Below are 13,421 nucleotides of genomic sequence, written 5' to 3' on the forward strand. Positions count from 1 at the left end.
TAAGAATGAGCCTCTTGGAGCTAGGTAGAAAGCTGTGGAAGGCTGCCTGCTGGGATGTGACTGTGTCGGGCAAGAAGGGAGTAAGATGAACAGGGAATTCTACTATCCTAGCCGTAGGGGACATTTCAGTTATTCTGGAAATGCCTGAGAGACAACAGGTATTAGTTTGGCTAACAACCAGGCTTCTTTTATTTTTCATTTTTTTGACAAATTCTGTCAGATTTTGTCTTGAGAGAAGTATAAGCTGGCTGAGAAACTTCCAAAAATGGCCGGGAAGACAGGTGTAGAGCTGGCTGCCAAGGCTAGAGAAAGGCTCGTTGCAGAGAGAGAAAGGGTGAATAAGAAATTTATGCCAAAATCTCATAGGTGACCTCAGCTAAAATAAGTACTGTTCAAGAAAACTTTTGAAATCGGATATATATATATAGAAACCCAGCAGGGAATAAATATGTGGGAGGTAGGGCCACATATTGAGTTTCATATCGATGTCAGGGCAGAAAGATCGAGGAAGGACGAATGGTGCCCAGGTTACGTTACATGCTGTGTGTGCCTCTAGTGCTTCCAATTCCCCCAGAACCACTTCTGTCTGAAGGCAGACGAGGCCTCAACAAAGCCCTAATGTAGATTACTCATGCCCTCATGCTTCCTTCTGCCAAAGGGTTTCCTCACCCAAGACTGAAATCATCAATGCCCAGAACCCCAAGGGCACAAAGTCCTGGATATTTAATGCCATCTAGTAGACAGAGTATGGGCATGCCATGGCTTCCTGCCACTGCAAACAAACTTCCAGATGCATGTGCCACTTCGTGCATCTGGCTTTAAGTGGATACTGAGGAATCGAACCCAATCTGTCAGGCTTTGCAGGCAAGAGCAAAACAAGTGAGGGTCCTAGAATCTTCAGAAGGTTTGAAGTTCATTGTTCTTAGGGTTCAACAGCACTCCTAGATGTCATATGAAACGGTACTTTCTAAAATGTCACACACCAATCATGTAACCTCAGATGAGTACCACAGAAGCAACTCTGCTACCCAGCAAAGAGAGACCAGAAGCTGGGAATTCTTTACACGGATACTACAAACAGGGTCCACCAAACAGACACTGCAACACACAGCTCCCTTTTGTTTATTTAATACTCTGAAGAGAGGAGGTCAAAGGAGCCCTAAGTTTAAAAACAAAGAAATTGCATTAAGCAAGCAACTATCTGTGCCAAAACAAAGTATTTTTCAGTCCTTCAGGCTTACTACTACAAGCCACTAGAGAATGAGAGGAGCAACTGAAGTTGTGCCTGCATGCCTTTGGGAAACTTTAATGAACTTTCCTCCACCAAAGGACACAGTGTGATCTTGGTATTCATCAACTATTAAAATCTTTGGATTAAAATGTATTTAGTGTCTTACAATTTACTTTGACCTTACAGTTTTTTCTGTATATGTCAGAAGATATAGCCTCTTAGAAGATGAAATATGAATTCTTTTGCCAGTAGTTTTTGTTCAAAACAAAAGAGTTTAAAGAATAGTAGTCATGAGAAATATACATTGGCAAATGCTAATTTAATAAAATTTTTGATCACAGTCTTCCCTTTATTATTTTCTACTGAAAAATCACTCACCAAATTATTGAGAAGCTACAGAGAACAGGACTTTTCAGATGGAATTGGAATAAGAATTGTGTAGTTTTAATATTAAATGCCTTTAAAACATAGAGTAAAATAATGAACTTTCCAAGTAATCTCTTATAGGATCTAACAACCATCACTGCTAAGAAGGGTTCTCTTCCTGATTCCATTTAAACTCAGTCCTGGCCTCTGTGGACGTAAAACTATCACAACGCTTATCATGAAAGTGTTTCAAATAATAGGTGTGATTTAATTAGTTATAAGAAGTGTTTGTTCCACGTGTGGTGGTAAATGCCTTTAATCCCAGCACTTGGGAGGCAGAAGTAGGAGGATCACCATGAGTTCCAGGCCACCCTGAGACTACATAGTGAATTCCAGATCAGCCTAGACTAGAGCCAGACCCTGCCTCAAAAAAACAACAACCCTTTAAGTACACTCTTAAAATAACCATGGAGGGGCCTGGGGAGATGGCTCAGCAACTAAGGGCACCTGCTTACAAAGCCTCCAGGCTGGGTTTGATTCCCCAGTACCTATGTACAGCCAGAAAATGCACAAAATGCAGCGTGTGTCTTAAGTGGCAAGAGGCCCTGGTATACCCATGAGCTTTCTCTTAAATACATAAATATTAAACAAAACAACAGGTGACCCCAATGGATTCTTGTTTATATAGATTATATGTGTTTATACTTAATGTATTAGAAATCAATCTAAGTTTAAAGACATATATGTCACTTTTACTTAAAACTCATGATATTTTCACTTAACACACCTAAATAGTGAAAAATAGTATTTTCCAAAACAAGAGAAACTTAGGAAAGAGAGTGGTGTTGTTTTATATTTTGCAAATTTCCATAATCTCTAATGCCTCAAAGTCAGCTTAATAAAAGACAGCTGAGAGCTCATAGCTACTGTTCTTTTTATTGGATCTCATACATCCTCAGAAACCCCAGGACTCACTTGTAAGACAATGAGAGTGAAAATGGCAAGTAACACCTTAGCACCTTAACATGTTAAGAAAATCCTTTTGAGTGTGTGGATTCCCAGAAAGGACCACAAGAACTCCCCAGAGATTTGAAGCTACAGTTGAAGCACCAATCTCAATAAATAAATCCACTCTAACACTTTGCCACAAACACACTTTTCAAAAGATTCTGGTAGTGTCCCTCATTCTTCTTTCAACCCATTTTATATTGTTCATTTCTAAAAACAAAGACATAAATGTTTGGAGAGCATTTGCCTCCATGAAATGTCTTTTCTCTGATGGTCTGGAAGGAATACCGTTATTGTTGTCTTTGAAGCAATACTTTAGGCAAACAGAATTGCCTAAAGGAAAGTATCAAAGAAAAAGTTATTCTTGTGATTAAAGTAGGAACTCTTCTTTACTCTGATAGTTTCCATGCAGTAAGGTTTTCCCAATCTTCCTGGTGTTTTGCATCTTGAATACAGAAGCCCCCCTGCCCCTCTGCCTATTCATTTAGAACAAGTCTACTTGAACAAGAATCTGTCCTTAATTTTCTCACTGTGATTCTGACTGCTTATGCAGCAAATTTCCTGCCTGTGGCTAATAGGTTGAGTCAGCCACATTCTGGGGTTTAAGCGAGCTCTGTGCATTGTTAATGAGCACTGTGACACATGCTTTGCAATATAATCTATCAGTCCATATGGACCAGGATCTTGGGATGTCATTTATTGCACTCACTTGAGCTGCAATATCTGTGGATTAGAGAGAAACAAATAGGTAAATTTCAGAACCTTCTGTATGGTGGCTATTTGGTTCCCTACCTTAATTTTTATTTTCCATTCTGCGTGTAAGGACAAGGATAGAATGAGGACTAAGTTTCTCAAGAGAGTTGGCACATACAGGCAGAGGAATCAGCACATCCCATTATTGAATCACATTAAAAAAAAAACAAAACTGCCTTTGTAACCTACCTCCTGGAACTATTTAGCTATAATGTAAATTTGAAGTTGGTATTTATTTTATTGGAAATTCAAAGATTTAAGTATCCTAAATAAGCAAAATTAGTTTATGCTAATTTAATAAACTTGATTAAGGAACAAATCCAGAAAATCCTCATTATCAAAGACAATATGAACCCTAAACGTCTATAAACATAGAAAACCATAAAATGGCAGTTTACTAGCTTTCCTTCCTGATTTTGATTTATTTTATTTAAAAATATGCGTTTTTCTGCAAAAAGGCTTTCTTTCTCATCTCATGTACCCCAAGAGTTAGAACCCGAGGTGAATACAGAATTCTGTGACTATGACAGCATGTTGCTATGGGAACATGTATGATTTAGCAAACAGAATCATAATAGTACTTTGTACTACTTAGCATTTTTCATCTTAAGATTACAAGTATTTTGCAAACAGCATCTCAGTAATCCTAGCAACCTCCCTGCTGGAGTGTTTGCACTTTCTTTCTGTCACTGGAGGATCTGGGATAGGAGCAGGGGAGGAGCTTTTACTGACAGCATTCACTAAGACTAGCTAGCACATTGCTGGTTTTCTCTCTCTCTCTCTCTCTCTCTCTCTCTCTCTCTCTCTCTCTCTCTCTCCCACCCTCCCTCTCTTTCTCTCTCTTTGGTTAATGGTAGAATCAGAGGTGTGCTATGGACAGAAAATTTCTATGCCTTATTCCAGCATGCCTGAAGCTGACCAAGACATATATTTGTCTTCCAATTTCTGTTAGACTCAATGTGTATCTTCGGTTGAATGGTTTATAGGAAACCTCCTTGAGGATCTAGAAACTTATTAATAGTGTGAGCTATCATGTCTAAAAACATGAACTAGAATCAGTGAAGCTATTTTAAATTTCAACTGCATATTCTTGGACAATTTTCTACAGGAAACAATCCTAAACTAACAAAGAGAATGTTCAGCTGGATTAGCAAAGGCACGCTTTTCCTGCTTTGATTTTCACGGTCCTGTAATCCATACCAGATGGCAATTCCTGAATTTCAGAGTTCAGAATTTTGAACTGTTGTCTCCAATGAGAACATAAACACATTTTCTGGGGCTGCTAAGTCACACACCAAAACAAATTTTTAACAAATCATTTTTTTTTTCTTTTTAGAAAAAGAAAAATAAGTGAGCCAAACACAAAAATACTAAGAATGTACCTTTGAACCACTTAACATGAGGCGGTGGAACACCAGAGCTTTTGCATTCCATAACTGTCATATCCCCAAGGGCAACCAAGAGCTCACTCTGAACTGCAACCAACTTTGGGGCTTCTGGAAAACACAAGTATGCAAACAGTTAGCATCTAGCATAACACCATGTGGGCTTTGTTTACATTTGCTAAATGAATCAATACAGATCAATGGTATTCATGTGGCTATTTCAGTGTTTACAAACAGAAAGACATTCTTTTAATATACATGTGTGTCAGTGTATATGATGAAAAGATCACTTGTTGGAATAAAAAAAGTTTATTGGACAAAAATAATAACTACAGCATAAAACAATAATATAAATCAAGATACAGAATTTTAGGAAATTGATTAAAACTTCTTTCTGAAAATGAGGTATATGGGTGGGGATGGAGTAACCTAGAAAGTTGAATGCATTTTATATCAAGGCTACTAAAGGAACAGAGAAATGGATAATATAAATAAAAACAGAATTTTTAAGCCTGGTGTGGTGGCACTCACCTTTAATCCAAGGACTCGTCAGGCAAAGGTAGGATAACCACAAGTTCGAGGCCACACTGAGGCTACATAGTAAATTTCAGGTCAGCCTGAGCTAGAGTGATACCCTTCCTTTTAAAACAAAAAACAAACAAGAAAATCTAAAAACATAAAATAAAAAACAGAGTCAAAAGAGGGATGATAAGACTGACTTGGCTAAATTATGACAAGGACAGTATAACTGAAGATAAAGTTGTTAATATTATCTCTGTGATTTTAAGGGAATTTATGTTTAAATGTAAAGATATTTGGAGTAGAAGACTAACACTTGTATCTATAATTAAAGTATCTTCAGTTTTTTTTTAAAAATGTATTTATTTATTTATGAGACAGTGAGAGAGAGAGAGAGGCAGATAGAGTGAGAGAGAAAGAATGGGCACTCCAGGGCCTCTAGTCACTACAAACAACCTCTAGATGCATGGATCACCTGTGCATCTGGCTTTACGTAGGTACTGGGGAATCAAACTCTGGTCCTTAGGCTTTTCAGGTAAGCACCTTATCCACTGAGCTATTTCTATAGCCTTATCTTCCGTTTTTATTCTACTTTCCCTTGGCATAGATCTGTCTTTCCTTTAGCTCTCTAATGTATATTTTTGTTAGCCTTTCTTGTTTCACCCCCTCAACTAAAGCATTAGTTCACACACATTTTATTTTAACTGGACAGTTTAGGACTTCCTAATTTCCAGTGAGATTGCTTTAAACAAAGCTAAGAGTAAACTTCTCAAAGATGTAACTCATCTGCTAGGAAAAGTTCAGTGATTCCTACTGTTTTTATAATTCCATAGGTTGACTTTCAAAACTCATAAACCCAAACACAATTTTCTTTTTAACCTTACATCCTGTTATATTTCCTATACAAGGAACAAAACTACACTGGGATCCCCAAATGCAGGGCTCTTTAATCCATCTCCCTGCCTGTGCTAGGCTTCCTCAAATACCCTTTGTCATAACTTTTCTTTCACTCTTAAAACCTATCCCTTTGAGAAGCCTTCATACATTCTCTAGTCAGAATTAATCTTTTAGTCTGCCTGCCTTTCATTGGAGTACTTGTCTGTTTGCTTTATTATAATTCTCTATGCATACATATTACTTGAAAAGTAAGAACTACTGTGGTATATGTTTTTATTGTTCTGTTTTTGTTTTAACACTCCATCTCTAGCAGAAAATCTGGCACACTCCAGTTATGTTATAGGTCATGTAAATCTTCTGAAGAGCTAGGCCTCGATGTGAATGAACCAAAATTTCTGCAGTGCCGGATTCTATGGTAATCACGCCTTCCTTCCACATAGCTAGGGTTTGTTACCCCTCACCTGTGTTCTGTGAACCTTTCAAGTGCATTATCTCTGGATCCAAGCCAGTCTTCCCTTATCAAACTTCTCACTGTGTGCCTTCCTTGAGATAACTTTTTCCAGGCTCTTATAACACTTGGGTTTCCTGCATCAGTCACCTCACCTGTCAGCCATAGTCGTCCAGCTATATTCAGCTTTTCTCCTCTTCTACTCTCCTGCCTCCACACTGCCAGCCTCCCAGTGGGCATGACTGAGGTGGAATCAGTGTGGCTGCAGGGGTGGATGGGGAGCTTTGATCTCATTGCGATTTCCAGCCTGACATGGAGCACAGCATGCTCCCTTTTTAAATTTAAGATTAAGAATGACCACATTAAATAGATAAATGCTGTCAAATTGCTTTCAAGGAATGTGTAAGTTTGAAGGGGAAAAATCACTTTTCTTCAAAAATGATATGTAACCATTTTGAATATAAATTAGAAATAGAAAGTAAAAGTTGAGATAAGTGAGAAAGTATATAGACTTTATTGATTTAAAAGTGAACTATTACTAAAACAGATGAACCATAGAAGATAGAATTCTGTGAACAACTGGAACTCTTTCACCATCTAGAAGCTTCTTTGATTTCTATTGGCTATTGAGGCTCCTCTCCCCTGAGCTTTTAATTTAGTCTAGTTACAGTATTCACTTTAATTAACATGACATGAATAATAAATAATGTTCTCAATAGTAATTCTCAAAAGGGACTTTTCCATTGTTTCATAGGATAGTTATATTTCCCTTTAAACTGACTGTACTTGCCAATGTATCTGAGGGTAGCAGTCTGTTTGTCTGTCCCAGCTGAATTGCTTGCCAGGCATCCATAGATCCCAGCATCTTTGGGAACTGCATTTTTGATGAATAAAGTACCTTCTGATGTCATCCTATACCTGCAAATAAAAAATGAGAAGAAAGTAAAATTTAAAATAATGTATTAATAGTATTAAGATACGATGACATATTCCATCCAAATATTTTATGGTTTTGTATCTATTTCAACAATCATTAATAGTATCACTTTAAAAAGTAAAACATAATACTAATACTAATAATGACAATACCAGTATAGATATGTATCCAGCACTGGCCATGTGCTAAGTGACTGCTCTGGAAACTGCCTGTTATACTAATGTTTGCAGTCTTCCTAATTTCATAGTGAATTAGATAGCATAAGTTTCTCTGTTTTACATATTTACATAGAGGTTATATAACTTCTTCAAAACCAATTATTAAATCCAAATACTAGAATTTGTGCCTAGGAAATCTTACTCCTGTGGTGAATTGCTATGAGTAGCTCAGCTTGCTAGATCATACCTAAGCCTTCCTCCTCATGCCAAGCCCGGAATAATAGAAGAGTGATGACTGTAAACACTGTTTATGCTCCCTCCACAGGCTTACTCCTCTCTCTGTACATGAAAGAAATTTGTCTTTATGTCTTTCTTATCCAGTAGAATAAGATACTTCTAAATGTACTAGGGCAAAGTGCAAGCAGTTATCAAGAATGTCTGCAATCTGTAATTACAGTTATTTTTGTGACCTCCACCCTCCACTAAGTCCAAGACAGTGCCTTACATGGATTTGTTTTACAGCTATATATTTCCCCTCCTGAAAGCTTATTATCCCATTTCAATGCCTAAAGGTAAGCCATAACACAGTTACAGTGTTATATTTACAACTCAAAGCATTAGAAAACACTTGGCCTTAGTTATTGCAATTGAAGAATAACATTGAACTTTAAAAAGTCACTATTTAGATTTTTTTGACAATTTCTAGCCTGTTTAGAAAATGTAAAGTTGCTGGGCGTGGTGGCGCACGCCTTTAATCCCAGCACTTGGGAGGCAGAGGTAAGAGGATCGCTGTGAATTCGAGGCCACCTTGAGACTCCATAGTGAATTCCAGGTCAGCCTGGGCTAGAGTGAAACCCTACCTCGAAAAACCAAAAAAAAAAAAAAAAAAAAAAAAAAAAAAAGAAAATGTAAAGTTGTGAATTTTCATCAAGTTCTAATGCTAAGGATCGGGTTACATGCATTCAGTCCAAACTTTTCATCAACTTTTCTCATTCAGTAAAAGCAAAGAAGATGATACAAACCCAGTACCTGTGTGAACCCATGATAAACATATCATTAATGGTCCAGGCAATCTTTGGCTTGGGATACCCTGTTGCAGAACACATTATGGCTATCTCAGACCCTCCGGTGAAAGACTGGTTCTTGGGCATCACGGTGACTTTGGGGGATTCTACAAATAATCAGAAAGTGAGGTAGTGAAATAACCATTTATCATGGCATGAGGAGACACAGAGGCATCCCACCATCCACATTGCCTTATCTTCCACAGAAGGCATCCTCCATCATGAGTCTGGCACTCTCAAGGAAGGTAAGAAACCACAGGTAATGAAAGCAAGGGGAGGACACTTTGCAATTCAAATAAACTTGATGGTGATGCTTTAGTTCTGTGTTACCAGGAGCCCTGTTGATACCCCTCTTTCAGCTGGAGGCCTTCAGGTACTGTCAGCTAACTTGAAACTTCCTATTAAACTTGCTTTTCAGATAAAGCCTCCATGTGGGGCCTTGAGCTTTTGACATAGAGCAGATGCAGGTTTAGAGATACCACTTGTTCAGATTATGCTATATGCTTTGTTTGAGCTGATCTTTGTTCTTTTTTCTTTCATTAAATTGTATCTCTGTTGAGGTCAGGGGCCATGTCTTTCATATTATTCCACATTCCATTATCTTGCACAGCATTGAATGTTTTGCATATCCTGCAGTAGTTTGGCTCTAAAAGGTATTTAAAACTGTTGATGGACTACAGGCCACACTTCAATGGTGACCTACCTCTCAATTGTAATGAATGTCAAATCCTGTCAAGACTCTGCTGCAGAGATCACTTGACTCACGCCTACAGAACCTCATGACCTCAAGTTAACAGGAAATGTTAATCACCCAAACTTTCCATTATATGACTAGAAAAAAAATACCAATTTTAAAAATGAAATATTAAATCTGGAATTTATTGTCAGAAAAGTAACAGGGATGTTGATATTTCTCACCTATTTAATTACCTGTTTTATATGTATATTTTACTCAATAAGAATTAGTCTCCAAAGACAATACCATCAAAAACATATTAAATAATCCTTAGTGTAAACAACCTCCCATTGATTAAATAAATGAAAATCAAGTCATTTCTGCACTGTTTGAAACAAACAGATTCCATGAGTATTAACAGAGATTCAGGTTGATTCAATACCAGCAGGGTTTTGTTGTTCTTATACAATTATTTTTACATATGCCAGAGACTATGATAACTTGAGGGGCACACTGGTGAAACAAACAGATCCACTATACTGCCTGTTTCCCATTTAATTGGGCTTTTTACTCTAAACAAAATTGAGAGTTCAGTGAGCAACCTAAGCCTAGGGGTGTTTATGGTAAAGCGTTACTCTAAGTCAGAATAAAATTATGCCTTACTTTCACTAAGAGAAATTACATGACTCTGTATCATTTGAAGGAGATAAACGTGAGACTTCCGGATGTAGCAGCCGCACAGAGAAGCTAATCAGTTCCTAATTGTTAGCAGGTCCCCCCTTTCCTTTGCCTGTTCACACTGCCCCCCTCTCCTGCGCCTGTTCACACTGCACTTTTCAAATTATCTGAAGTTAATGCTGGAAGGTTTTTTTTATGGCCTTGGTTGATAGCCTTTCTTATTCTACAAATTCTTCTTGGTGAATATAGGGCTAGAGAAATGCATGAGGTCAAAGGCAGACTGGCCATGGCCAGTAAATTCGCACTGCAATTCCATCTGGATTGCATCCATTCTGGAATGCTGAGGGGCCCAATCCTGCTACAGGACTGTTGCAGACAGTCTTCAGGGGATGAGAGGGAGAAAAGGAGCAATTCTGTCTCTCTGGAACTCATTGGCTACTCACATGTATTCAATATCACCTTCTTAAAATAAATGTTTCTCCGATCTAGCTTATTTTGACATGGGATTACTGCAACGATGCAGGCAGCTCACAGGATTTTGGTCTAAGCTTAGTGCCTTACAATGGGGTTTGCCAGAACTGGCTTGGCATGCCTCCCAGCAAGAATCCCACTGGTAGGCTCTGTGGTTCAGATATCAAAGTGAAAATAAATGTCAGTTCCTCAAACCAGGATGCAGAGAGTGAAGAGGTTATTGAGCAAATAAAGCCTGGCTCTGGGGTGCTGCTACAGGCCATGAAATAAGACTGTGGGCGACATACAGATGGGACGACGCCATCCTACAGAAGGTGAGAATTGCTATTGCCCTGGAACAGCTATTGCTGCTGATGATAAGAAAATCAGAAAGGACAAGAACAGACACAGAGAGGCAAAACTGGACTCCCGTCAAGTCACAGTTGGATTAAACTGGTCAAAATGAATCAGGTTTTACTTAATTGGGTTAATAAGAATGGGATACCTCCTTATAATTGCTTCAACTCTTAATTTTTTTAACAAGGAGGGGAACATATTTTAATAAAGTAACCCAAATGGGCCAGAACATGACACTGAAGATTCATATTTTAACTCCATCAATAGAGTAACATAATTTAGCCACAAACTAAATCTAAATCTCTTGATTTACAATGTTAAACCCCATTTTAATGAGAAAAGCAGGATTCAATTTGGATTTATAAGTCCAAAGTCCAACATTAGGTTCGGGGGAACAGTAGTTGGATTTTACTTGAACTTTTTATGCTGCCTTCAGAGCCGCAACTTTCACTGTCACCACTACCACGGTCACTTTCTTTAATTTTTTTTTTGTTGTTATTTTTGTTTATTTATTTGAGAGACAGAGAGGGACAGAAAGAGGCAGCTAGAGAGAGGGAGAGAGAATGGGCATGCCAGGGCCTCCAGCCACTGCAAACAAACTCCAGACGCATGTGCCCCCTTGTGCATCTGGCTAATGTGGGTCCTGGGGAGTCGAGCCTCGATCCGGGGTCCTTAGGCTTCACAGGCAAGTGCTTAACCACTAAGCCATCTCTCCAGCCCCATGGTCACTTTCAATAGCTGGTATTGCCATTCTCAGTAACAACTTGCTATTTATTAGTCAAAGTGATGAAGCATGGTAGGTACTCTAGGGTATGAGGCACTGTAACTTAATTTTTAAATGACAACAAAAGCAAAATATAATTTTAAGTACTTTATTTATTTATTTGAGAGACAACGAGGCAGAGGGGAACTAGAATGAGAGAGAATGAGCATGCCAAGACCTCTAGCCACTACAAACAAACTCCAGAAACATTGCACCACCTTGTGCATCTGGCTTTATGTAGGTACTAGGGAATTGAACCTGGGTCCTTTGGCTTTGCTAGCAAGCATCTTAACTGCTAAGCCATCTCTTCAGACCAAATGTGTATTTAAAAAATTAATTTCTCATCAGTTATTTAAACAATAAAATGTATGTATATGATGTCATAATGTACTTTAGTGGTAAAGTGAACTATAAATGCTTGTAAAAATAGCCACCATTCCACTTACAAGGATTGGAAAAGGAAACGAAATTCCACCTCATTTATATATTGCCAAGATCATCTTTCATTATCATTAATAGTCTATTATTTAGTAAAGGATGACAAAATAAGTAATACAGCATTTAAAATATATCTGTGCATATGTATTGTGCACACACTTATAAATGAATGGGACACTACTATCTTCATCCTTGCATTCTATTTAGATTATATACCTATTAATAAATAATGTGTATAAATTATTAGAAACTTTAAGATGTCTCTAGATACTTAAGATTGGTTAGCTATTTAAATAAAAAGAGATAAAATCACTTTTGTTTTTACGAATAGGAAAAACATGCTAATAACCTATGTCACCTGGCACATGTTAAAAAAAGTGATGATGATAAAATGAGCATGTGGTTATGATCATATAAATTGCATACCCGGTGAAGTAATTCTAGTCTTTACAGACTTACTTCATCAATCATCTTGAGAAATATTTCCCTTTTATTGTATTATTGTATCTGGTGACATGAACTAATTAATAACAGATAACCACCCTTTCCTGATACCACAGAAAACAAGTTAATCCATCTAATGTTTGTATAGAAATACCATAGAGGAGCACAGAAGTCTTTGTCCAGACCTCTGAGTAGCGCGTGGCCTCACGTGGCTCTGCAGCTGCAGGCTGTGCTCTGAAGAAACTCAGAGCGAGCCAGGACTCCTGCCCCGTCTTCAACATGCTGCTCACAGGGCAGCAGCTAAGACACTGCAAAGGAAATGATTCCAGCTCTCAGACAAAAGCGGGGAACAGCCTGTTTCAAACAAGGCCTTAAACGAATGCCACGCACATAAATATCTCCCACCACCTAGTCTAACATAAACTTGACCAGCAAGAGTATTTGAATCACCTCAAAAGAAATAAAAACTTCAGAGTGTTGCAAAACTTTGCCAAACTCACATGATACAATTTCTAAGTTGGGGTGAACTAATTAAAACAATACTTAAAAATAACAGCTCCATCAAATTTTCATGAGGATAATTACCAGCTTTTATGATAAAATTGGGTTTTCAATGTAAGCTGTAACGTGCTGGCATGTGTTTCAACTGGAAAAGAAAGTACTTGCATAATGAAATCTAAAACTGCTGATGGGACTCGAATCAGCCATTGAAGTTAACATGGAAATGCCATGAGAGGTCAGTGATCCAAGCAGCCAGAGTTAAAAATCTAAATTTGGGCTGGAGAGATGTCTCAGCAATTGGAGGTACTTGTTTGCAATGACCCTAATTTCATTCCCCCAGACCCTTAT

General features: G+C 38.0%; 1 protein-coding gene across 3 annotated transcripts in view; it reads right to left on the reverse strand.

Moving 5' to 3' along the window:
* Positions 1 to 13,421, reverse strand: part of Hmcn1 (hemicentin 1) — a 453,131-nt gene that overhangs the window by 215,286 nt on the left and 224,424 nt on the right. For all 3 annotated transcript variants that reach the window (XM_045142289.1, XM_045142294.1, XM_045142284.1), the window contains exons 12-14: positions 8,732 to 8,873; positions 7,398 to 7,525; positions 4,741 to 4,854 (exon numbers count right to left, since the gene is read on the reverse strand). In XM_045142289.1, the coding sequence (XP_044998224.1) occupies positions 4,741 to 4,854; positions 7,398 to 7,525; positions 8,732 to 8,873 (384 nt within the window). The remainder of the gene's footprint in view (positions 1 to 4,740; positions 4,855 to 7,397; positions 7,526 to 8,731; positions 8,874 to 13,421) is intronic.

Source organism: Jaculus jaculus, chromosome 1 (assembly GCF_020740685.1).
Source record: "Jaculus jaculus isolate mJacJac1 chromosome 1, mJacJac1.mat.Y.cur, whole genome shotgun sequence".
In the NCBI taxonomy this organism is placed as follows: domain Eukaryota; kingdom Metazoa; phylum Chordata; class Mammalia; order Rodentia; family Dipodidae; genus Jaculus; species Jaculus jaculus.